The sequence below is a fragment of the Monocercomonoides exilis genome (assembly GCF_001643675.1).
Source record: "Monocercomonoides exilis strain PA203 chromosome Unknown scaffold3-2548433, whole genome shotgun sequence".
Taxonomy (NCBI): Eukaryota; Preaxostyla; order Oxymonadida; family Polymastigidae; genus Monocercomonoides; species Monocercomonoides exilis.
In genome coordinates, this window is record NW_027150548.1 from 1,849,937 (window position 1) to 1,875,793 (window position 25,857).

At 35.2% G+C, this 25,857-nt stretch overlaps 10 protein-coding genes across 10 annotated transcripts; 4 read left to right on the plus strand and 6 right to left on the minus strand.

Annotated features, from left to right (window-relative positions):
* Positions 1-2,714: 2,714 nt before the first annotated feature.
* Positions 2,715-3,839, minus strand: MONOS_9174 (uncharacterized protein; the record flags this gene model as incomplete). Its single annotated transcript, XM_067879645.1, has 1 exon — positions 2,715-3,839. The coding sequence occupies one exon, from the start codon at positions 3,837-3,839 to the stop codon at positions 2,715-2,717; it is 1,125 nt and encodes a 374-aa protein (XP_067735391.1).
* A 254-nt stretch (positions 3,840-4,093) lies between these two features.
* MONOS_9175 (uncharacterized protein) lies at positions 4,094-5,101 on the minus strand (the record flags this gene model as incomplete). Its single annotated transcript, XM_067879646.1, has 1 exon — positions 4,094-5,101. One exon carries the CDS (start codon positions 5,099-5,101, stop codon positions 4,094-4,096), a length of 1,008 nt encoding a protein of 335 aa, XP_067735392.1.
* A 1,389-nt stretch (positions 5,102-6,490) lies between these two features.
* MONOS_9176 (uncharacterized protein) lies at positions 6,491-6,997 on the minus strand (the record flags this gene model as incomplete). Its single annotated transcript, XM_067879647.1, has 1 exon — positions 6,491-6,997. The coding sequence occupies one exon, from the start codon at positions 6,995-6,997 to the stop codon at positions 6,491-6,493; it is 507 nt and encodes a 168-aa protein (XP_067735393.1).
* Positions 6,998-7,293: 296 nt separating this feature from the next.
* On the plus strand, positions 7,294-7,533 carry MONOS_9177 (uncharacterized protein; the record flags this gene model as incomplete). The annotated part of the gene is made up of 1 exon (XM_067879648.1): positions 7,294-7,533. The coding sequence occupies one exon, from the start codon at positions 7,294-7,296 to the stop codon at positions 7,531-7,533; it is 240 nt and encodes a 79-aa protein (XP_067735394.1).
* Positions 7,534-7,745: 212 nt separating this feature from the next.
* Positions 7,746-8,000, minus strand: MONOS_9178 (uncharacterized protein; the record flags this gene model as incomplete). Its single annotated transcript, XM_067879649.1, has 1 exon — positions 7,746-8,000. The coding sequence occupies one exon, from the start codon at positions 7,998-8,000 to the stop codon at positions 7,746-7,748; it is 255 nt and encodes an 84-aa protein (XP_067735395.1).
* An 8,727-nt stretch (positions 8,001-16,727) lies between these two features.
* MONOS_9179 (uncharacterized protein) lies at positions 16,728-17,359 on the plus strand (the record flags this gene model as incomplete). The annotated part of the gene is made up of 2 exons (XM_067879650.1): positions 16,728-16,733; positions 17,126-17,359. 2 exons carry the CDS (start codon positions 16,728-16,730, stop codon positions 17,357-17,359), a joined length of 240 nt encoding a protein of 79 aa, XP_067735396.1.
* Positions 17,360-17,512: 153 nt separating this feature from the next.
* MONOS_9180 (uncharacterized protein) lies at positions 17,513-18,010 on the plus strand (the record flags this gene model as incomplete). Its single annotated transcript, XM_067879652.1, has 1 exon — positions 17,513-18,010. One exon carries the CDS (start codon positions 17,513-17,515, stop codon positions 18,008-18,010), a length of 498 nt encoding a protein of 165 aa, XP_067735397.1.
* A 1,326-nt stretch (positions 18,011-19,336) lies between these two features.
* Positions 19,337-19,990, minus strand: MONOS_9181 (uncharacterized protein; the record flags this gene model as incomplete). Its single annotated transcript, XM_067879653.1, has 1 exon — positions 19,337-19,990. One exon carries the CDS (start codon positions 19,988-19,990, stop codon positions 19,337-19,339), a length of 654 nt encoding a protein of 217 aa, XP_067735398.1.
* Positions 19,991-20,233: 243 nt separating this feature from the next.
* MONOS_9182 (uncharacterized protein) lies at positions 20,234-21,252 on the minus strand (the record flags this gene model as incomplete). The annotated part of the gene is made up of 2 exons (XM_067879654.1): positions 20,234-20,941; positions 21,037-21,252. 2 exons carry the CDS (start codon positions 21,250-21,252, stop codon positions 20,234-20,236), a joined length of 924 nt encoding a protein of 307 aa, XP_067735399.1.
* Positions 21,253-23,712: 2,460 nt separating this feature from the next.
* Positions 23,713-25,323, plus strand: MONOS_9183 (uncharacterized protein; the record flags this gene model as incomplete). The annotated part of the gene is made up of 2 exons (XM_067879655.1): positions 23,713-24,866; positions 25,272-25,323. 2 exons carry the CDS (start codon positions 23,713-23,715, stop codon positions 25,321-25,323), a joined length of 1,206 nt encoding a protein of 401 aa, XP_067735400.1.
* Between the last annotated feature and the right edge of the window lie 534 nt (positions 25,324-25,857).

A 25,857-nucleotide genomic window follows, 5' to 3' on the forward strand; every position in this document is an offset into this window, starting at 1 on the left:
AACTGGAAAAATATCTTCTCTTTTCAATTCAGGGTTTGATTGTGAAGCATGAATGAGAGAAGTGATGAAATTATTTAATTCCTTCGAGGCAGCTGAAAGAAATGAAATGTTGCACTGCTTGATAACCTTGAGGAAATCGTTGAGTAACTCTAATTTTGCGTTGTTTGCAGATCGAGAAATTGATGCAATCACTCTTGTTTCTGAATTGACTGAATGGTTTGAATAAGAGAAAAAATCAAGAATTGAAGAAGATTGATAAATAGGACAAATATGGCCATATATGAGTTTCGAATCTTTTCTTCCAGTTGCGGCACAGTTTTGTCCATTTTTTGAATTAGGACAAAGGAAAAGCCGATGAACTCCTTTCGCCGAAGAGATGGACACTGATTTTGGAGAGAATGAAATGAAAAGTTTTCCATTAACCTGTTCAAATTTCAGTTTCGTCATATACATATTTTTATCTGTTGGATGCTGATAATCTTATGGAAAATTTGGCATTTATAAAAAACGTTAATAAACAATATGAAATTTAAATCAAACATTGTGAAAATTCAAATTCATTCACTCTTTTGAGTTTTATAAATTCGCACTTTGCTTTATTTAAATCAATCATGGTGTTTCTGAATAATAAATCCTAACAAAAAGACATATCAAAAGAGATCAAGAGATCGAAACCATCCAAAAAAAATGTTTAATGAGGCAAACTGTGTTTGGATCTTTGATTGACCGAATTAATTCTGTCAAGCATTCATTTTCATCAATTTGGTTTTGCAACATAATTTAAGAACAGTTGGTTTTTAAAATGACAAGTCACTTAAAAATGACGTCAGTGACGGGAAGTGCCAAAATTATCAAAAAATGACAATTGATCAAAAAAAGTGACGATCAAAAAAGTCCGTATCTGAAAAATTCATCAACTTTTCCATAATGAAAATTTTTTTGAAGTTAATTTTTGATTATTAATTTGTCAGCAAATAACAGAAATATTGTTATGAAACTGATAATATTTCAAAATACAAAAAAATGAATAATTCTTCAAAATAAATGATAATTCTCGTTCAAAAAAAGTGACATATAAAATTCAGATTTGTCTGTCACTTCTCAAAAAAATGCTCGTCATTGGCGGGGTGACGAGGAGGTTTAATTTCAAAATTACATATGGGCGATTTTTTTGAAATCATAAAAAAAGATCAAAAATCGAAAAAATAAATTCTATTGTGGTATTTATTGATCAAAAAGTTAAATTGATTCACTTCAAATATTTAGCTTTTATTTCTGTAATATATATTTGTTTTATTTATAAGAACAAAAAAAACATATCATTTTGATGTTTTTGTGGAAAAGAATTTTTTTGATCAAGTGAAATTAAAATGAACAAAAAATTAATAAATTAAACTTCAAAAAGAAAATGTTAATTTTATAACAGAAAAAACAAAACATTGAAAAAAAAATATGAAGAAGAACAGAAAAGAAGATAAGAAAACAAAAATTTTGAAACCAATTTAACAATAATAGTTATTTTTCTTTTTTTCCCTCACCTTTGTATAGCCAACAAATCCCCATTCTATTTATTCCATTCATAGGATTCATCTTACGAAAACAGATTTAGTGGCACATCAGATAAATCTGAGTTCAACAGCTTTCTCCCTCTCATTGCCCAGAATAACATTGATTTCAGAAGTAGAATTGAAGCTTATGCCTTTGGTAGACCCCAACAGACACCATATGCTTCCATCGAGTATGTTCCCAACGGCGGAATTTCCCTCCGCCAAGAAGCCTCTCTCGCTCCCCTCATCTCCGCTTTCACTTCCACTCAAACACTCACTTTCAGCGCAGCTGATGCAAAAATCACAGGAAACGATATCCTTTTCTAATTTCATTAAAATTCCTTCCATTTACAAATTTTTGAATATTTTCCATATCATTAAAAATTTCTTGAGAATTCATCTTCTTTTCACCAGAAATTTATTTTTTTCAAAATCCTTAACGTCAGCTCAGATAAAAATATTTCTTCAAAATTTCTTCATCTATTTTCTCTTCTTCATCAAATGCAAATTCTGCTGTTGCTTAAAGGAATCATCTATTTCATCTTTTCAAAATGAATTTATGCAAATAGGAAGGCTTTTCTTTAATATCTGTTTCCTCAGCTTTCCAATACAATTTGTCTATCTGCCATTCGTTCCATTTTTTTATGGAATTGCACTTCAAATATCGATTTTCCATAAATAGGTTTCTCTCCTCATTATTTCATCTTCCGTAACTTTTTGAAGGCACACGATGTTGTGAAATCTCTCGAAAACTATCCCTGCAACTGTTTGTTCAAAGAAAAATTTCCCCGCCTTGTTCTTTCTGTTTCCTGAAATTCTTTCAATCTCAAAATGAAAAAGTCAGAATCGATTTTCTTGTTGATTTCGTGCCTTCTGATCAGCTTTTCTTGGTTTAATATAGTTCTCTCATTTTCATGTAACTCCAGCTGGTATTCTATGTTAGAATAAATAATTATCTGTGCTTCCGAAAAGAAATGAAAGATAAGAAACGATATCGAATTTGAGGGGAGTTGAATGAAAGAAAAGGAGACGAAGATAAAGCAGGAAGAAAGAGTGGAGAAAGTGAGCCAGGAGAAGCAGAATTTGTAGAAGATGGATGAACAACTTGAGATAAAAGGAAGGCAGATGAAGAGATTCTGAGCAAAGGAGAAGATTGCTGTTGGGTGTTCATAAACAAGAAAGAATTGACAAGCGCAGAGTGCAACGAGAAAGTGGATGAAGAGAAATATTCGCATTTGCAGCAAAATCAGCATCTGAATCAAAAGGCGCAACCAGACTGAGAGCAGTGTATTTCTTCATCAAATCCATCGCCATTGAATTCTGCGATGTGAAGAAAGATGCCAACTTTGAGAACGAAAGCGAAGAAAATAGCTTCGACAGCGCATCTCTTCTCCCAGGCACGCTGCTCTGACTGAATGTTCTCATCCCTTTCTCCTTCTGAAACAGCAGCGGTGATCCTTTCCCTGCTCCTTTCCTTCCCTTTCTGTGTGTCGCTTCTGCTTCCTCTTTGTATGGCCACCAGCCCCTCCACTTCATCCCCCTTCCTCTTCTCAACTCTGCCCGGCTCTGCCTCAGCCCACTCTTCAGCGCACTCATCAGATCCAACCGCGTTCTTGTCTGCCTCGCGTCGACTGCTGCATAAACAGGCACTTTTCGCATCTTCCACACAAATTGCCCGTTTTCCTCGCTTTTGATACGCACATAACGGCAGGGCACATCCAGTTCATCGCTCAAATCTTCCAGGTCAGAATTCGCTAAATCATTCAGCATGCAGTCCAATTTCCGCTCTCTTGTCAAAATTGGCGTTTGGCTTTCTTTCGCCTCTTGTTGCGCCTCGCTTGCCATTTTGTTCTCTTTCTGGTTGGTCGGCGTGCCTGTCTCAAGGTGTGGTTGTAGTATCCCTTGGATGCTGCTAAACAGATTCTTGTCTTTTTCCTCTATCTTCTTCGCCATTTTCTCCATTTTCCTGCGCTCCCGCTCTTCTTTCTTCTTTCGCCTCCTCTCTTTCTCTTCTTTCTCCTTCTTCTTCTTCTGTATCTCCTGCAGTTTCATCAGCCGAAGCAGGTTTTCTCTCTGATCATCAGATTCCAATGTATTAAATGTGATCTTCGCTTCTTCATCGTTCTCTTTCACTTTCTCATTCTGAAACTCATCTTGCATCGCCCTTGTCACTTCTTTGTTCAAATCCTTCATCCCCATCACACCCAACGTCACCCCCCCCCCTCCTCCTCCTCCAACAGCAGGTGACAGCGGCGTTGTAGGTGCACCAACAGCTCCTCTTCCCATCTCCATCTCTTGGCTTTACACAATCAACGCTCTCCCTCCGACTTCTCTCCATCCTACGTCCATTCGCTTCGCTCGCGTAAAGTGTATCGTTCCAAAGGCGCATCTTCCTGAAGAATATTGTTTAGGCTGAAAAGAAGGTGATGGTGTTGTGTTCTGTTGCTGCTGTTTTTGCTGGGCTTGTGATGAAAGTGGCTCTGGTTTTGGCTTATTATTGTTCGATTTGCCTTTTTTGTTGTTTTGAACAGACTCTTTTGTATTTGTTATCTTTTCTGCTTCCGTTTTATTTTCTTTGCTTTTGAAACAACTGATTTGGAATTGTTCATTGAATCATCCAATATCACTTCTTCATTTTCATCGTTGTTTGAATCATCACCGTCGTCGTCGTCTTCTTTTTCTTTCGGATTATTTTCATCTCCTTCTGCTTCTTCCTTATCTCCATTTCCTTTTCCAGAACTCGTTGCTTCTTTCTCTTCTTTTCCGTCTTCTTTATTATCTCCTTCATTTTTTGCATCATTCCCACTCATTCCTGGTCTTTTTATTGATTCGTCAATCGGGGCAGGTGAAAGAAGCAAGTTTGGTCTGACCATCAAAAGCACTTCATTCACAACAGAATCTCGTTGAAGCTCAAGCGCCTGGTAATACCTTCGCATCAACCTCTGTTTCTCTCTGTGTTTGTGTCCCTTCTCTCTTCGCTCTTCTTCATCACTGATGATGGAGCTGTCGGAAAGGCATTCGCTTTCTTCATTATTCTTGGTTTCCTTCAAAGAATTTCTTCCAATCAATGATAAACTCTCGTTTTCTTCTGCTTTCACTTTATTTTCTTTTTCATCAACATTGTTATTTTCATCATTTGTAGATTTCAATGCCTTCCTCATCTTAATCAGTTCTCTTATTCTTCTCTCCTCTCTTCTCTCGTTCCTTGCTTCTCTCTCTCTCTCCTTCGCTCTCTCTCTTTCTCTCTTCCTCTTCTCCAGATCCTCCGCATACCGCTCCACCATCCGAAACTCTGCCAACAGCCGCAGCGCCTCAAACACATCGGGAGAAAGAACAAAATATTGTCTTTTCCTTCTTCTTCCGAACTGCTGCCTCATCCTCTTCATCTGCTGCTCTTCGCTTGTTAGAAATCTGTTTCTAGAAGAGCGAAGCAAAGAGGAGGAGGAGGAAGAAGAAGAAGAATTAAATGGAGAAGAAGAAGAAGAAGAAGTTGCAGCAATCGCTTTATCAGCCCCATTTCCCTCTCTCAAATCACTCCTATTCTTGTCTCTCATTCTGCTGTCTGCAATCCAGTCGAGCCAAACGGAGCCTTAAACGATACCTCCTCTTCGATCTCATACGTTCTTTTAAACAGCATCTCATCCCCCTTTTCGTTTCTGTGTATTTCCGGAAACAGCTGGCCACACGACTGCAATGACATTGTTTTGCGTGTGTGAATCATCAGCAGCTTCTCGCAATGTGTCCGCGAATTCATCTTGCTGTTCACCAAACATTGCAGCTGCTTTGCCACCTGCTTGAATATCAGCGTATGCATCATCAGCTTCTCTCTTTCTCCTTCAATTTCCTTCTTGCTCTGTTGTGATTGTTCTCTGCAATGCGCAAAATCATCTGGAATGCCGATTAAATCTGCTCGCTTCCTCCTCCAGCTTCCCAGCTCTCACTCGACCTGATGTTTCTTTCCTTCCTCTTTGCCTTTCATAATAGCACAAACCACAGTGGAACAGAAAGGTTGCAGAGCCGAAGATAATTAAAAACTATCCTGACTTTGATGGAGTTCTTCATCCATATCTCGACGCAGATGTAACATTTGAAATGGATAAGGGAGTGGAAGAGGTGGCTGAGCAGGTGGAGCAAGAAGATGTTGTTTGAAAAGAACTTCTAAGATTTTTTATTGCAACTATCTTTCTTTGATAAGGTTCAAAGCCGAGCTCTATGGTTGAAATACGTTCAGCTTGAGGACAGTAATGAATGGGAAGTGAGAATCTTGTTTGGGATTGGAAATTAACCAGAAAAAAAAAGAAAAAAAGGAGTTGCTAATGCTGAAGTGAAAGAAAGAAATGAAGAGAAAGAGGCAAAATTTAATGAAAAAGAAGGAGGAAGATGCAAAGGAATATGATTTCTGGGTTAATTTTGGGATTTTCCATATGAAATTCTTTGGTTATTTAAGCGAGAAAGGCGAGAAGGAGAAGGAGAGAGAGAAGTGGATGAGGAGGACGAAGAGGAAGAGGAAAAGCATTTAAAGATTCCACTCCATATCCATTCACGGAATTCTCTTCTTTCGAAAAGCCGAACTGATCATCTTGCTTTTTTTTATAGAATCCTCTGGAACATTTATTGTCCACTCAACCTCTTGCTCCACATCACGCAATTCTCTGATCCGTCCGATCTTCCCAACAACAAAGTTCAACGACAAAAGCTGGATGTACAAGTTCCTCCCTGCCGAAACAGCAGAATGTGACATCTACAGCACCATCGGCAGAAAATACGTGTTTCTCCCCGCAGCTTTTAAGACAATCGCCGTCAGATAAGTTAGCAGTTCAAGTACATCATAACACCAGCTGGTGATGTTTGCAACCAGCGCACGCACACTTTCCCTGTAAAACTCCACATCGCATTGACTTCTGCACAGCTCCATTTGCCTCTCCACCACCGCCTCCTGCACTTTAAACTCCGTGATCGGCCGCTCCTTCCACACTCTGCTTGAAAAAGCGAACTGAGTCGCTTCGGACAGCAACCAACGATCGGTAAATGTGATGCTTTGCTAGGGACGTTGAATGGCTGATCAGTGCCATCGCACTCGTTGCCAGGTCAACAGGCTGCAGTAGAGCCGGGATCGCTGAATGTATCGCCACCAGTGCCAAGGGCAGTTTCACGAGTGAGGAGGCAGTTGCAGTGAAGGAATGGAGTGCGCTGTTGCTGATGGGGTTCACACCATTCAGTTTTCTGTACAACATGCTAGCGGGTGTGGTGTCGAAGAAGCTCATCTTTGCGTGGAAAAGCTTTGAGGACACTTCCGTCTTGATGGCATGGGCAGACTGCATCCGGAAGCGGGTGGTGATCAAATTCACTGGAATCTCGCCGAGCGACGAGAAGAGATTCATGATGATGTAGATAAAGAACAAGAATCCTGAAAAAAAATTGAAGAGGCTCAGAAAGGAGAACAGAAACATTTTCTTCTTCTGCTTCTTCTGCTTTTTGTGCTTGAAGGAGTTTTTCTGAAGTGAATAATTTGATGCTCTTACTTTTGAATTGTCACTATTTTTGTGATTGTTTTCTTGAGATGATGGTGGTGGTGATGATATAACTGAATCATTCAATGTTTTGTTCAAAATTCATTTTTCTTTTTTTCTCATCCTCCCCTCTCTTTTTTCCTCCAATTCCATTGAGTGTCCTGTTCATCTGCTCCATCTGTGCATCCTTCGCAGTCCACGTGTTGAGTACAGCGCTCTTCCCATTCTGAGCAATTATGCTCAGCACAATCGCCAGCAGCGCCAAGAACAGCAGGAAAAACGAGGCATGCTTGAAATACCACAAAACAGAGAAGAGAGAGACAGAATCAGCCTCTATGTCGATGGACTCCTTCAGATGCCCCAGTTCAGAGGGAGAAAAAGAAGGAGAAGGAGAGGAGGAAGAGGAAGAGGATGAGGATGAGGATGAGGAAGAGGAAGAAGAGGATGGAGAAGGAGAAAGAGAAATAGGAGTTTGAATGATTGAAAAAGAAGAAGAAGAAGATAAATGTGAAGGTGAATGTGAAATGGGTGAAATGGGTGGAGAAGGTGAAGTGTTTGAGTGAGTCAAGTTGAATGGAGAAGAAGAAGAAGATGATGATGATGGAGAAGGAATGTCATTTGCATCTTTAATCTTCTTTTCACAATTGTTTTCAAAATTATCTCCCAATGTTTCTCTTTCTCTTTCTCCTCACTTCTCCTCCTCTTCTCCTTCTCCTCTTCCTTTCCTTCCTTCCTTCTTTTCCTTCACCATCACCACCATCTCCTTCACAATCCCCTTAAACTCCTCCGCCCTGCCTATCTTTCTGATCCTCCCGTTCTCTTCCATCGCGATGGCCGTGTCAAAATAAGGCAGATATTTCGTGTGATGTGTGTGAACAAGACAGTCTTCCCCTTCAGCAGCTGGCTGATGCATTGATGACCAGCGCTTGTCCCACATGAGCATCGACACTCGCCAAAATGTCATCCTACAGAAACACCTCAGCCGATGAATAGACTGCCCTTGCCAATGCTATCCTCATTCATTTCCATCTCCAGACAGGTTGTATCCTCTTTTGCCCACTTCTGCTTCGTCTCCGCCGGAAGAATGGCCAAGTCTTGTTCCAGACAACATGCTTGAATGACACGATCGTAGCGGACGGGGTCAAAGGGAGTGTGGAAGAGGATGTTGGATTTGATGATATCTTTGAAGATGAAGGGAATCTGTGATTGAAATGATGGACGAACAGATTTGTGATGTATAGTAGAAGGAGAATAAAAAACTTAAATATAATCAGAAAAAGAAATGATAAATATAATGTTTATAAGAGATAAAGTTATTAAAATAACAAAAAAATCATTTATTTTCATTTTTATTCATCTTTACTTACACACCTGAGGACATAATCTACCTTCCCATTCAAATAATCTTTCCCTTCCAAACTGATAGTCTCTCCCAGAATCAATACAAGCAGTGCTGATTTGCCACAGCCAACATGATCAAAGAGGATTGAATGCGAATATATTGGGAGGGAGAGGAGGAAGGAGGTGTAATAGATGAAGAAAAAGACAAAATATGCTTATTTTCGAATAAATTGAGAAAAATTTATATTCTGTTGCTTCTAACGAGAAGCTGCTAAGGAGAGAACAGCATCATTTATGTTTAATGGCAGAGAAGTGAATTGGGCGTATCTTTTGAAGAATATAACAGAAGAAGTAGTAAATAACGATTTGAATTATATCTTATGCAGTTTCCTCAATAAACGAAGGTTTTCATAAGATAATCAAATTTTATTTTTATTTTTATAAACCCATTTCAAATTTCGTATTTTATGTTGATCTGGGACAGAATTCTTGTATTTATGAAAAATTCAATGATTTGTTCCAAACTTTTTCTGCAATCGTATGATTATTATTCTTTCATGACAGTGCAACATTAAATATAGAAATATAAAAAATCGAAAAAAATCTTTGAAGAACTGTGTGGAACAAAATTCATAAAACAAAATATTTTGTCCCATCTGCAATTTGCAGAAATAACTATATTTTGATTGAAAATCGTACAATTGATATAAAGAAGAGATTCATATATGCAAAAACGATTTCTGCAAATTACCAAATAATTACAATCTTTTATTTATCGAAAAGATCAAATTGAGCAATTTTCAGAAAGAATATTTTTTGAAACATAAATAAAATAAAAAATTAAAAATTTTAAATTTTCAATCGATGATATAAATTTTCGTTGTTTATTATTTGTCATCATTGAAAAAAGAACTACAGTCAAAACCGGATATAATCACGTCGAATATAATCACATTCGTTTATTGTCACATTTTTCGATGCACAGACATTTTTTGCTTGTTTTTCATTCATTTTCCATCGCATATTATCACAGGGATGAAAATATATAATCACTATTTTTTTCATTATGGGTGCTTTTTTCAATTAAAAATTGACTTTTTGATCAAAAATTTTTGATTTTCGCTTTTTCAAAAATGTGCTCAAATAAGACAAAATAATGTGTATTTATGATTAAAATTGTTCAAGCAAGTGAAAAAAGAGTTTTTGTGAAGAATTTTCAAAAATATAAAAAATGACCCAAAATTAATTATTTCAAAAATTAAATTTTATTTTTTTCTGTGTTAAGCAGCATCGTATATTATCACAATCGGATATAATCACAAAAAGTCGTGCAAAATCAAATGTGATTATATCCGGTTTAGACTGTAATTGAAAAAAATTTTCAAAATTGGCACATTATTTTTGAAATCATAACTTTTTTCGGGTGTTTCTCTAACAAATAAAAACTATTATTATTTGAGAAAATAATTTAAGTATTGACTTATTTCAACTAATTTGTCAATGTTTTATTTCTTTTTTCAACAAATTTTTGCAATAAAAATGAAAATGTTAAAACAAACCATAACAAAAAGCGTTTATTCTAAAATTATAACAAATCCATATTTCATTGAATAAGAACTCGTTTGATGAAAGGAACAAAAGTTTGTGTTTTTTTAACGATAATTCTTAGTATTTTCGCTAAATGAACAATAACACTGTTCAAAAAATGTTGAAAAAATATCAATTTTTTCAATGAATAATCAATAAATATTTTCATCTATTTCAACTGTGTATAATTTGAACATTATCAGCAATCATCATTTTGCATAGGATTGAAAATATGACTTAATGATTTGAAGCAAAATCAATCTTTTTTATATTTTTTTCTCTAATTTCATCTTTATTAGGTTTCATCAAATTGTAGTTATTGACAATTTATTTCAAAATGAGATTAACACTTTTTCGTTGCAAGCTGATAAATATTTAATACATTCTTGAAAGATGAAATACATAAAAGTGAACTTTATCATTTATGACTCAGATAGCATAAATTTTGGAAAGAGTTATCTTTAACAATAAGTTTGAATTGATCTTTTTAAAAGAAGATAATTTGTTATTTTTAGGTCAAATAATTACATAAAACCATTCAAGTTGTACGTTTACGCGGATGATACATTTTTTGAAAACAGCGCTTTTAATCTGGAACGTTCATTTTATCCTTTTATCACAGAAATGATCTACATGTTAAGAGAATCTTATGATGAAAAATCTTGAACCTGTGCGATTAAAAAAGTGAATATGTTTTGCTTTTTTTATATAAAAAACGAATAAAGGAGAATTCAAAGGTCTGAGAAAATTCTTTTGGAAAATTATAATTCGTTCAATTATTAAATGATTCATATCTGCAATAACAAAAATTCGTTCTCAACAATTTGGCTTCTAGAACATTTGTTCATTTCAACAGAATAAGAAATGAAGAAAATCAACAAACTTTCGTTTCTTCAAACATTCATTCTGAGCTTGAACATATCTCTATACGTTTGTATTTGAGATTCATTTTCTTTCTCTTTTTTGTTAAAAGGTTGACTGATTTAGTTAGACTACAGGATCATTTTAAGAAATGAAGCAGAATTAGATTGAATGAGCTGTCATATCGAAGTTGAGTTTTAAATGCTAACCATTTGTGAGCAATAAGGCAAAAAGATCAAGAATAGATGAATTTGACAAAATAAATTTAACGTTTGTCAATATTCGTTTATTTCGATTGTATTTAGAAACTAAATATTTAGTTTTCTTTCAATATCGCATTGGCAGACAATTTTCAAAATTTGAAACAATTCAGCAAACGTTTTTTTGAAAATGAGAATAACGATTTTCGAAATATGAATTTGATTCAATGATTTGAATTTTGTAAAACAAATAATATTGAATGTTTTGGATAAAAAAACAAAATAAATATCAAATGTTTGTCAAGAAACAGTTCTTTATTAGAATTTTTATATTTTTTGAAATATGATAAAAAAAAGTTCAGACACTTCAAATATGAAATATCATTTTTCTTTCTTCAGTTTTTGAAATCAAACAGATGAAACATAAAAAAATTATTGTTAAAAATATAAAATTTTTGTTGTTGAAAAAAAGAAAGAATATCAAAATTTTTGAATCAAAAATGAAACATATGCCGACATATGCATTTTTCAAAAAAAATTTTAAAATATCAATAAATAAGTTGGTAAACTTAATTTTTAAAAGCATTTTGAGTGTCTGCCCTGGGAGGCCGATTCTGGACCCAAAGCCTTCAAGAAACTGCATTGGACCGGTCACAATGCAGTTTCAGGACGGAATCGACCTTGCCCTTCATTTTGACATTAAAGTCAAAAATCTGGGTACTCCAAAACATGTGAATTAGTCCACATCATTTGGAGCTTGAGCAACAGACATATTCAAAAGCTTTTAAAAATTAATGTTCGCAACTCCGACAAACAAAGACAACCAGAAAAATAATAAAAAATCATTCAAATTGAAAACTTGTTAATTTTTTCCTTTCGTTAAATAATTTATATGTGAAATTTCCAATTTCATTTGATCTTGAAAGGAAATTCTTTTTTTGAAAACACTTTTTTGGACGTTCATCTCGAGCTCTTGCCTCCTTGAATGTTGCTTTGAATTGACCAATCGAGTTTGGGGGTGATGCAACAGAACGAAACACTTCTTTTCCCCGCTTCTCGTAAAATAAATATGTTTTCATTGAATTAACTTCCATTTTTCTCCAAAGAATTCTGCTTGAAGCATTATACCTTAAAATTATTAAATAAAAAAAAATTCCGAAAAAGTTTAAGAAAATCAAAATGAAAAATAAAAGACAGAAAAAATCACTCTTTAAAAAATATCGAAATATGTCACTGCTTTTGTCTAATGAGTTTATTCGGATATTTTTTGCTTTTTCACATGAAAGATTGAAAAAATTAATCAATTCTTCGATGTTTGTAATCACAGTATCATCATCTAAATAGTTGTTGATGTAGTGTGTGAGGCAACCAAACTCTCCATCGCATTCGCTCTTTCCATGTCTCTCACAAAAAAACGACAACGTAGTTTTTTTTCCTTTGGCGAATGAAGAGTTATCTGATAATAGAAAATGAAGCAGTTGCGAATTTCTGAAATGCGTACCAGTATCACACATAAAGTGAAACCTCTTCTTATTAAAAAATATATCATCATCCAACACTTGCTTTAAACATTCAATAGCAAAACGATAATCGTGAGATAGGTTGGAGGAGAAAAAGTTGAATACGTGTTTTTTTCTCACTCCTCGATCATCTGACACGAAGGCAATCACGCAAAATTGGGACACCTCTTCTTTTTCGTAAAAATCCTTCGATATTTGATTTCTTCTTATCGGTAATTGTCAGTTTTACTTAAAATCAAATAGAATAAGCACTTCATTTCGTTCTAGAGAACTTTTCAAATATTTGAAATGCTTTTGCTGATTATCTGCTAGTTGCCTGTGATGTTCAAGCAGTTCGAGAGTAATTTTCTCGTTTTCGTTCAAATCTTCTTGGTTGATGATAAGTTGTTTTTGTCGTTTCTTCAGAAATAAGTGATGATTACATAGGTTGCAAACGTCTGTTCTGCGTTTTGCTCTCTTAAGATGACGTGTCATTTTGTAAAATGTACTTTTTGACATCTTCAGATTTGTTGTTTTTGTTAACTTATCGTATAATTCAGCCTTTGTAGCATTAATTAACCTTGGTGGGGTTTTTAAACAATTCTGATGTGAAGATTTTGAATAATTATATTTTGACGTTTGATGACTATAATGTTGAGATTTGTTGCAGTCATCCTTGCATGTTGAATGTGAAGGAAAAACATTTCTATGTGGATAAATTGATTTCGATTCAATGTGTTTGATGTTTTCTGTATCTGAATGTTCCTTTTTCCTGCATTGAAGTGGCTTTTTGCATAATGAATTTCCAATATCTTTATCAAATAAAAACATTGAAGTTTTCATTTCATCTGAAATACAGTCGTCGATTTCAGTTCCTTCATGAGTGTTTTCATTTCTTTTGAGAAAAGGTGGATTTGAGCCTTCCAAATAAAGAGCTGGCTTGGAGATCTTCAAAAAGCCACAGCTTGTTGTTGGTTGTTTCATTTTCGCATTGGGTTCTCTACAATATGAAGTGTTGAATTTTGAATCAAAGACTTTGTTGCGAATATTCAAATTTTGATTAACTTGCAAATGAAACATCGATGAATCAGCTTTTGATTCAACATTTGTGGAATTTCTGTTTTCACATAGAGATATAGATGATGTACCACAAATGCAAGCTGTTGAGTGAAATGAATCCATTTTGTTTTCACAAAATGTTGGTGAAATGAGAGATGATAAATGTGTGTGTGTATCGTTGGATACATGTGATATGTTTGTATCAGTTTGATTATCAACAGTTGAACAATTTTGTGATATTGTTGATTGAAATGAATCTATGTTATTTCCTGAATTATTACATTTTGTTGATAAGCTTTGTTGATTTGGTGGTAAAGAACATAAATTGGGTGAAATGGGATATGTAAGAAAACCAGTATTGAATGAATCATTTAATTTGTATATTGATAAGAGAGGAAATGATTTTCCTTTCAAATGATTTTTATTATAAGAGTTCAAATTGTCGTTTATTTCTGTGATGCTTTCATCATCACATCGAATCCAATTTGTGTTTTCTTCGAAGATACTTGAGTTGTTCAATACTTTACATATTGAAAAGAAATGTCCATTGTCTGTTGATCCAGAATGAAAAAGTTGGGCAACAAGTGAATAGATATGAGCTCCAACATTTGGCGTTTCACTGACATTCCAAACTCCATTTTTTGTTGAAAAAGAAATTGTTTCATAAACATTTTGCGTTATAGAATGTTTGGCTTTTGTTTTCTCGAGAGAAATTGATAGAAAATTCGGAAATTTAGATATGTTCAAAACGGATAATTGACGTGTGATATTACAACAACATTCACAATAGGCTTCTTTATTGTTTATGTTTTTATTTGAATACGAAAATGATTCATTGAATGCTGTTATCAAATCATCTCCTTGAAGCCTGATTATCGGTGATTGTTCAGTTGCACCTATTGATACACAATCACAATTTGTGCATTTTCTCGGGAAGCTTACAGAAGTCATCATTTCATTTGATATGATTGGAATGCAAGATGAGATATCACTGAAAAGACTAAGAAAAGAATTGTAGAACTCCTGTTGATTTCTTTTCTCAAGGTGATGTTTCCCCTCCCATTTGTCTATGAACAAGTTTGTCCATGATGAATTTCTGAATGATCCGTTTTTTTCTGTTCCTAAAGTTTGAGGCACTATCAAATCGCATAAATATTTGTCAAAAGAAGAAAGCCTTCCTTTCCTCACATTGTTGTTACTCATTCGAATTATTATTGTCCGAAATATCTGAATTAACGAAGCCAAATAACACGTATTTCCGAAATTTTGAAGAGGTGAAAACGGAATAGGTGCTGAATTACAATTGTGACAATTTGTGACCCGATTATCTGATGGCTTGTGAAACTGAATGTTAGTTTGTTTTTGAACATTTGTTGGAAAATCTTCAGAAATTGACTCCTCCATATCATCATCGATTTCCATCTTTGAACTAGAAAAATCATTCAGTTCAACTTCTCACATATCAAACCAGTCATCAGTATTTGAATCGCTGCATTGTTCGATACATGATTGTTGGATATTTGAATCCTGGAATTCACAAATTGAATCTGAAATGTTGATTTCATTTTCGATAATATCCATAGCTCCATGTTCAGGTTCATCAATAGTATCCATATCTGATATAAAAATACTCGAATCATTTTCTTCTGTAAAGTAATTTTTCAAAGGATCAATGTCCTCTTCCATTTGGCTGTCACAATTAATAATAGTGAAATCATCATCATAGAATAAAGTTTTCTCTAAATAGAAAATAATTGTTCAAGATAACACCCAAAAAGATAAACACGAATAAAGGATATTCAACAAAGTTTTGATTGATAAGATAATAGAAAATACGTTTTTTGTTTGTCAATAACAGACGAGATTCCTTGCTTGATTCTGTTGAATTTTCCGTAAGAAAATTATTGAATATGTTATAATCATCTTTGCTAAGTTCTCGATAATACAATCAAAAATAAATTTCATAGAAAACATAAAACAAAAAAAAATGAACAAACTTCTTTTCGAAGGTGGAACAGGAGGCTTATTGGTGAATTCAAAGTCAAAATTTGTGGGTGAACTGTTCTTTTTGGCATGATTGTAGTTTCCTTGCGAACACTGGAAGCCACAATCATGAAGCTGTCTTAAACTGAATTCGTTGCACACACACTTTAGCAATGAAACTTTTGCGTGTTTATTTTGCTCCGAATTGTAAGCTGATGCAATTCGCAACAGGACGTACCTGCTTTTTTCTCAAAAAATATCGTTTCAAAATAACAAATATTTAAATAATGAAAACTGGCTTGATACAAACCATTGAATATGCTTTGGATATCTGAAAACAATTCTTTCCCCTTGTTTGTGTGCAAAAACATATGTTTGATCATAGTTGCTTCGTCGTATCCGGATTTGGTGACCAGAAAGTTCCATGCTTCTGTGCACTTTTCGCTCTTCCGAGAATTTGACAAATGAGAAAATTTTTTTTGCTCCATGTTTCAAAATTAATTCTATTTCTACTCGCAATTTTCAAGATCATTCAATGGGATGATCAAAACACTCCATAATTTTCGATAATTAATTATTTTGTATTTCAATTTTATCTATTTGCTTTGCTGATTGAGAGTTTCAACAAAAGAAGGATGATTCTATCCATTCCGTTTGCATGAAGGGAAACAACTTAACTCTTGTTGTGTTCAATAATCAATTATAAAGAAATAAAATATGAAAAACAAATTCAATTGTTTTTGAATATAAACAGTTTTGAATTTTGCTTTTTGATACGTGTTAATCTCTCAAACTAATTATTTACATATTATCATTGTGGCTTCTGCTTAAAAAACGATATTCAAAGTTCCAATCATGAACGAAAATTTCAATTATTCTTCAAATGTTTTCATTTTCATATTCAAATTATTTGAATCTTCTTTTAATTCTTCTTCTTCACAGATTGAACTTAGCACAACCTTTTTCAAGAAATCCGACTTGCGAATTGATGCTCTTCTCTTCCAGATTGAAGTTGATCTGTAAGAAAGGTCAAAATAAAGGTAAATTTGTCTTGAAAAAATCAGTATAGCCTTTATTTTGCCTATTTTTCAAAATAATGCTATTATTTCAAATTTTCAGCTGCTTGATATTTCTCTGAAGATGCTTGTTAGCAACTGACTGACATTCTCCATTGATAAAGAAGTGGGGAACTGTGTAGAGAAATTCAATGTGAAGACTTTGGATACTAGGAATGGAATACAAAGAACGTGGTAGAAGCATTTGAACAAGGACGAAAATGCAATTCCAATTAGGAGCCTGAATCGAAATCCATATTATTTTCTTCATCTTCATCTTCTTCCTCCTTCAACTCCCAGTCAACTTTTTCCTCTTTCAATTGTTGTTATCTAATTTTATGAATCAACTGAATTGTTTCAAACCTTCTTTGGGCTGATAACCGTTTCAACAGGTATGACCAGTGCATTCATCCCTTGAAACACGCTTTGAAGCTGCACTCTTTCATTGCCAACTGTACACTCACACATATTCTGTCTGAACAGCCAAGGGTGAAGACGCTGTTTGTGCATAAAGTCGAAGGAATCGGAGTGTGGTGCGACCCGGCGCTACTGGAGAGGCATTGGAAGGGAGGAAGAGTTGTGGACTTTGAGGTGATGGAGAGAGGAGTGGAAGACAAAGGGTGCTTTTGGGGGAGAGTGGAGACAACAGGCGGAGAGGAAACGAATGCAGAAACAGTGGCTGAGGCTGAAGAAGAGAATGGAGAAAGAGAGAAATGAAAGCTATTGGATGAGATATAAAGTGAGACTTGCAAATCCAAAATTTTTTAAAGCGAAAGAAAAGTATCAACGGAATGTGATGAAAGCAAGAAATCTTCAAACATATCTCAGTCAGAGCTTCCAGACAGCGCTCATTCAGCAGCTGATTCAGCGATGCTGTGCCTTCTTGGCGAGCACATGTTGAGTGAGGAAGAGAAATGGAGGCTCCGCTTTGTGGCAACAGGAGCCATGTGGATCGATGAGGATGGGCTGCTGTCGCTGTTTGGGCTGACCAGAAGGGACATTCTGAAGCAGAATGAAGCGAATATTGATGAAGTGAAAAGAGAACACAAAACAACAAAAGAACCCCACAACTCTTCTTCTGAAGCAATATCACAAGGCAAACAAAGCTATTTGCTGTCCAAATGCAATGAAACAACAGAAAATGAACAAAACATTATTTCTTGTACAGAAACACATCAAGAAAACCACAATCCCTTCACCTTTGCTGCGTTCTCATCCAACGAGCATCAAGCACTTCCGCACTGCTTCTCTAACTCCCCTCTTTTCACTCCTTCCTCACTCTGCTGCTCACCCGTGTCTTCATCAAGCAGGTGCACAGCACGAAAGACAACACTGGCGAGAAGAATCGCATTCGACTGCTCAGAATAACAATTTCTTCTCATACATAACTCACGTCGACAGGAAAACGTACTTCAAATAAAACCTGAAAGATTTTCCTGATCGCATTGCTAACAGAAAAAGAACAACTTTTTTTACAGATGAGTTCGAAATAAATTGTTCATTGAAATGAGCTTGAAGGAAAAAGACAATGCAGACTCCAGGAAAGATAAAGCTAGCAGTTTTCATGTGAACGAGTGCTTCCTTTTTGAAAAAGACTGATTAAGACAATTATATTTGTTAGAATTTTCTTGTTCAAATCATGAATTTTTCGTGTTTTTTTGTTAATAATAACTATTTGATCAAGAAGAGTGGTCATTAATCTTCAATGGAAAACATGCACTATTAACATCCAAAAAAATGTCGAAACTTTTGAGGAAAACATGTTGCCCATGAAAAAACAAAAAAAATTTTTTTTCTGAAAAAATAGAAACTTCTGGATTAATGAACGGACAGTGTTGGAACCGTTGCTCCAAGAGGAGAAACATGAAAAAAAAGAAATAGATAAAAATGAAAATGAAGGTGAAGTTGAAGAAGAAGATAAAGATGAAAAAGCAGATAAAATGAGAATAATAATTTCGATAATAAAAATAATTGAAAAATAAAAAATTAATTAAAATGATAACAAAAACAGTCATTAATTTATTTCTCTTTCTCTTTCACTTTTTCTCCAAAATCTCACATCGACTAATGTGCCTTCACAAGATGCTACCATTTTTATCACCGAATCTCCACCCTCTGCATCATTATAATAAGCGATGACATCAACAGCAACTCTTTAATCTCTCTCTTTGCTGTGAACAGCTGCATAAACAGCGTTGAAACAGGAGGCACCGACACAAAAGCTGTGAAGTTTCCTCCACTGACGACGATTATTGAAGTACATGCGTTGAATCCATCTCCTGAGCAGCCATTGGAAATGTTGGCATTGAAGAATAAAAAAGAAAAAGGAGGAGTTGTGTTCCTGTTTAGCCTTTCATTTTCCACTGGATCCTCCATCATCTGTGCTGTATTTGCCTCCTCGTTCAGCATACACAATCTTAAAGCAGGGTGATGTTGCGCATCACCTCCTCTTCCTACCTTTCCTTCACCACCTTGTCCAGAGAGTGCCTCAGTCAAACATCTTTCCTCTTCCACACCGCCTCCAGCGTCTGGTGCCCTATCCTCAATCGGAAGAACACATACATCTCTCCGACTCCAATTGACTGCAGCGCAAACAACCGCTGCGCCACTCAGTCCAGCGAGCACAGCATCAGCATAAGATAATTCAGCCGCCTTCTGAACAGCACTTTCACCAGCCGCGACTGCTTAAACATCTCAATCTCGATGTTCTCCTCCTCCACAACGTCCACCCGGTTGATAGCCCTGTTCAGCTGCTCCTTCAACACCGTCACTAGATCCGTCATCAACTTCTGCATCGGCTGCACCACCACTTTCTTCGCACTGTCCACAAACCTCTTCACAATTTTTTTGCAAAATGCTCCCACTTTGTGAGAACGTTCGCAGCAGGGAGTATTCCATGTGCAAGGAGCTATTTGCAAGCGATGCAACACCCAGGGAAGCAGGGAGGGTACTATGAGTGGAGTAAGGGAGAGCGGAGGAGGAAGAATAAGAAGAAGAGGAAGAATAAGAAAAAGAAGAAGAAGAAGAAGAAGAAGAGGAAGATGATGATGTAGATTGATGAAATGGTGAATGGGAAAAAGTGGAAGAAGAAGGAAAAAAAGAAAAAGAAGTATTTGAAAAAGAATTAGAATTATATGTATTTGAATAAGAAGAAGAAGGAGGAGGAGGAGGAGGAGGATGAAAAGAAGAAGAAGAAGCAATTAAATTAGAAGAAGAAGCAGAAGCAGAAGAAGCAGAAGAAGAGAAGAAAACAGGAGCAAGTGGAGAAGGTTTGAATGCAGTGCGGGACAAACCAGCTTCTTTCGCATAGTCAAAAGCAGCTGCCTCGAATTTTGCTCTTCTTTTCATTGCTTTTTTTCTCCTCCTCTCCAAATCCCATGCAAACTCATCATCATCATCATCATCTTCTTCTTCTTCTTCTTCTTCTTCTTCTTCTTCTTCTTCTCTTTTTTTCTCTTTCTCTTCTTCTTTCTCGTTTTCCTATTCTTCCGCATATTCTTTTTCTTCTTTCTCCTTTTTTTTCTTTTTCTTTTTCCATTCCTTCTTCTTCTTCTTCATTCCCCTTCCTTTTCTCATTTTCTTCCTTTTTCTTTATTCTTCCTTCTCTTCTTTCTCTTTCTCTTTCTCTCTCTTCTCCCTCTCTTTCTCTTTCTCCTCCTTCTCCCTTTTCCTCCTCCTCTTCTCCTCTTTCTTCTTCTCCTTCTCCCTTCTCCTCAATATTTCTTTGTCTTCCTCTATCACTTTCATCATCTTCTCCTTCTCTCTCTTCAATTGCTCTTTCACTTCATCATATTTCTTTTCTTCCACATTCACACACAAATCTTCTTCTGCTATTTTTATTTCAAAACTAATATTTCCCTTTCTCTTCTCTTCTTCTTCTTTTCTTTCTCCTCTTTCTACTCTTTCTCTTTCTCTTTCTTCCTCTTCTTTTCTCTTCTTCCCTTCCTTTCTTCCTTCTTCTCCTCTCCTTCCTTTCAGATATCCATCCAAATATAAATCAAAATTGTATTTCTTTCCATTAAACTTTCCTTTCTTTTGTTCTTCTCTTTCTCTCTCTTTCTCTTTCAACTTCGCTTCCTCCTTCATTTTGATAGCCAAGTCAAACAAATCGTCTTCTTCGGGAAACAAATTCGGCTCTTTTGTACGGAAAGGTGCAATTTCTGTGACAGACACAGGGAGAAGAAGATGTTTGGAGGAAGAAGAAGAAGAAATGGAAGAAGAAGAAGAGGAAGAAGAAGAAGAAGAGGAGGAGGAGGAGGAGGTTATGGTAGTGGAAGAAGAAGACGAGGGAGAACATGGCTGAGATATTGGATATGAAGAAGAAGAAGAAGAAAAGAGGATCAAGAAGAAGCAGTTGAGTGCGAAGACAATTCAACGCCGATCGAAGCGCACACTCTGCCCTTCAGCAGGGAGGCTATGTCTGAGTCCCCGAATACACTCCTCAGCCACGGGTTCGACTTTTTGCTTTCCAAATCCGATTTGAAAGAGAGCAAAAGCAAAACTTCAACTATTGACTCCTTCTTATTTATCCGAGGCGCGACGATTGTGTTTAAGCCATTTGCCGTGAAGTTCTCTTCATCATTCTCATCGTCCTCTTCATTCCCATTCATCTTGTACTCTTCTTCATTCACTTCACTTTCCCTCCTTTTCCCCTTATCTTCTCCCTCTTCTCCCTCTTCTCCATCCTCTCCATCCTCTCCATCCTCTCCATCTTCTCCATCTTCTGCATTCTCCTCCTCCTCTCCTCATCTGTCACACGCTCCGCCACCCGCTTTGTAACCATCTGCCTCTCTGATGGATTCGTCTGACAGTGTTGCAAAGATGATGAAACTGCCTGATGGAATAGGCGGAGTTGACGTTGCATCTTCCATTCGACTCTGAAAGCTGATAATGGTGAGTGTGGAGAAGAGGGAATGAAAGAGAGAAAGCGAAATGATTAATCTTTGCCAAAAAGAGTGAGGTGGAGGAAGAGGAAGTTGAAGAAAGAGGTTGCTTTTTGAAATTATTATGTTTCATTTCAATAGAAGCACTGATGATTGAATGCTCATATTGAAGTTAACTCCCTTCATTGCATTCATTAAAAGCTGAGGATGAAGGTAAAGAAGAAGAAGAAGGAAAAGATGTGGATGAATGGAAGAGATCTGAACGAAAATAAAATTGGAAATTTGTAGACGTATGAGGATGCTGATGGATATTCGATGTATTCTTTTTTTATCAAAACTTTGAAAGCTTTTGTGACAACAAAGAAGATAACATTTACAGCTCTTCTTTTTTCCTCCCAGACTATTTCAACGCGTTTTTCTTGTGAAAAAAGAAGAGGAAGAGTATCTTCTTCATTGAATAGTCAAGACTGTTGTTCAGGTTCAGCAAACGAGTCATATAAATCATCTCCAACAATGTGAACGATTTCTTTATTTATTTAATTTAATTTTATTATTATTATTTTGCTTTTTTTTGTATTTATTTTTAATTCTGAAGAGATGGAAATGGTTTATTATGTTTCTTTTTTATTAAACACATATAAGCTTGTTCTTCTTCTTCGCCTTCATTTGTTGTTTTAATAATTCCATTTTCCTCTTTTTCAACAAGTTTAATTTCTAACGTTTATTCTATTTTTCGTTTTGGAGAAAAAAGTTAAAATTGAATCTTTGGATTGAAAAATTGAATTCAGTCGATAAAAAAACAGAAAATGTTATGAAAAGAGAAGATACCATTTTTGCAGTTGAGAAGATAATTGATAATTGAATATAAGTTTTTCAATGAAAAATTTTTAAAAAGATAAATCATTTTCAGAAGATTTTATAATGATAAATTACATGAAAGTTATCTTATGTTTAATAATCATTTCACTGGTTTAAAAAAGGAAAAGAAGACTTTCAAGAAATACATTTTTGATAATATCAAATGATTAATACAAAAAGTGTATTGAAATATTCGAAAAGCAATAATTAATTCGTTTTTGTTTTCTCTCACATTAACATAACACTTCAAAGCACTCGTAATATATTTCTTCAACATTTGCTTAGAATTATAGTTAATGTGTTGTGAAAGCTAGCAATAAAATTATTGAATTTTTTTCCCAACCTTTCAAATGCCTTCTTTTTCAATTTTTTTCTTTTCGCTCCTTCCTTTTCATCATCCTCCTCATCTTTCAATTTCTTTGAAACATTTATTTCAAACGCTAAACGGCATAGGTCTAAATTGTACCAGTAGCGAATTTGACGTTTTTTAATTTTATTTCACTTTAATATTAATAAACGTAATTAATTAACTCTATTTTATCGAGAAAATCTATGAAATTTGACTTTGAAAAACAATAATAAAAATTTATGATCGGTCCCAAAAAAATAATTATTATATTTTTCATTTTTTATTTTTGGAGTGTAACGGAGAAATTTAGTTGTTGTCAGCAAAGATAATGATTGTAAAAAATATAATTCTTTGTATATCTTTTATTTATTTATTTTTATGTGTGTAATATTTTTCGTAATCAAAATATATTCGAAATATGATTCTTGCTTGATGAAATAGAATTTTTGTCATGAAGCTAAACATCCATTGAATTGAATTCTTTATTTTGGCATTAGAGGATTGGATCATAAACAATTGGATCAGGAACTTATTACTCACAGAGATCTTCAATTGATGGAGCGATTTTCATATATAACCTTGGATCGGGAACACTTTCCGTGAAATTTTGTCCGTTTAATTATTGCCATGTGCATTGTGATGGTGGAGGAATTTTTTGCTATTCGATCAGTTCAGTCAAGGCTGAGAATAATTCGTGCAATGGATGTGTTGCAGAAAAAGATGAAGGAGGAGAGATTATTGCTCATCCGGTTTAGGAGTGTGTCAGGATCAGTGGTTGAGAATTTTTAAAATACAAAGCAGATAGAATAGGAGGAGGGCTTTATCTTAATTCTTTTCAGGTTTCTTGTTCTGGATGTATCGGAGCAGAAAGTGGGAAAGGGGAGAGTGCTTGTGTGTTTGAATGCTCATTTACTTCTTACTCACTAACAAGAAATTATGGTGGAGGAATGAATTGCTCATTTATTCCAGCTACATTGAAAATGAGGAGCATCCAGTTCATTTCATGTTCAGCGGCATCACACGGAGGAGGTTTGAGATTGCACCCAAATAGACAAACATCACAAAATGATATTATTTATTGCTATTTTCTTTTCTTCCATGAATGCAAATGCTCGGCCAATCCACCATACAGGCATGACATTGCATATGCAGATCATTACAGTCTTTATTTAGAGTCAGGGAATCCGTTCTTCGAGTGCTATTCTACAAATGCTGATGATAGGAGATTATTTTATGAACACTATGATGGTTCTAATTGGGTGTACAAGCACACAGAAAAGTGGAATTGGCTGAAGAGAGGGATTCTCAATCGATTTGTGGCAGTGACTTGTGGTGGCGAAGAAGAGTTGTGCGGGGCAAATGAAACATTTCCTTGTCTAACAGTGAAGAAGGCCTTCGAGATCTGTGAGGTGCAGATTAGCTTGACAATCACGCTGCTGGAAGGGGATCACACAAGCGAGGCAACAACAATTGAGATTGGGATAAAAAAGATTTCAGTCATTGGGGCTGGTAAAGAGAAAAGTTCGATTGGAACAGGGGCACTTTCATCATCATCAGCAGTAAGAACGTTGTTCAGTGTGACAACAGGTCATCTTGGAATGAGTCATTTAAAAGTTGATTGTAACTCAAATATAAATCCTTCACCGAGTGTGGCTGTGGTATCTGATGGGAGTGGGTCACTCTCATTGGAAGATGTTGTGATCACCACAAGTAAAACAGGAGACTATGTGATGTCTTCGTCAGTGTTTGTGGTGCCGCTGTCGCAGCTGTTGACCGATGTGGAGATCAAGGATATGAATGTCTCAAAACCATTGTTCTATGAGCCGAATCAATCTTCTCCTTCTTCTTCTTCATTGTCGTCATTGTCGTCATCTGCACTGTATCTGACAGCCACTTTTTCTGGAGAAAGCATGATTGCGAACTTGTCTGTGAAGAATGTGAGGTTGATTGAAGGAGATGAGGTGGTTGTGGCAAAGAGTGTGGCAGAAGGGGAAACATTTGTTGTTCAGAATGTGACAGTCGAGGATTGTGAGTGTGAGAATGGCAGTGGTGGTGGGATCAAGGTTGAGTTAGAAACAGATTCAAGCAAATTTTGCACTGGAACATCCACATTGCAAGATGGAGAACAAAGAAGGTTTGTGTATGAAATTTTCTCAATTAAATGGCAATGTTATTCACACTGTTTTTATAAAAAAATTTTTTATTCTATGCATTATTTTCAAAATGCGCAGAATGTTAATATAAAAAAAAGAAAACAAAACATAAACAAGTCCATTCTTTTTGATTAGAAGTCATGCAAAAACAGAAAAACAAGACAATTGCAAAATTTTTTATTCAAAATATAGAGCGAATAAGTACATAAAACAAAAAATGAAAAATATATAAATAATTTATGGGTCCGATTATTAATTTTTATTATTGTTTTTCAAAGTCAAATTTCATAGATTTTCTCGATAAAATAGAGTTAATTAATTACGTTTATTAATATTAAAGTGAAATAAAATTAAAAAACGTCAAATTCGCTACTGGTACAATTTAGACCTATGCCCGCTAAACTTTCATATGTCACTCCGTCATTCAATGTTGGTTGATAAATTTCTTTGAAGATGAGACTCACAGCTCCTCTTTTCAGCAAGTCTTCAACTTTCACATTTCTGTTATTCACAGAATTTCGAAATGATTCAATACATTTGTTGCTAAAGTCTCTGTAATTACACTTTGCTGCTCGAAATACCTTCACAAAGCTGCCAGTTAGTTCAAAAAGTTCTTCGTTCCGCAATTTGTTTGAGTATAAGGAATAAAAAAATTCATTGAACCATCTCTCGATAACAAGCTCTTCTTTCGTTTCTTCTTTGTTCATTTCCACTCCTCCTTTTTTCTTCCAGTCAATGCATCTTGTCAGATCTTCCAATTCTCTTGCTGCTTCTCTCGCTAAATGCAGATCATTCACAATAATTTCTTCCAAGCTATTATCAACCAAAAGAAAATGAATAAAAAAACTCCCAAGCAGACTGATAGGCAAGGCGTGTCGGATTGTGATGCTCTTGATGATAACGTATGATCTCTTTGATTTCATTTAAATATAGTTCTTGTTTCACTTTCTTATCAGAATTAAAAAAATAATA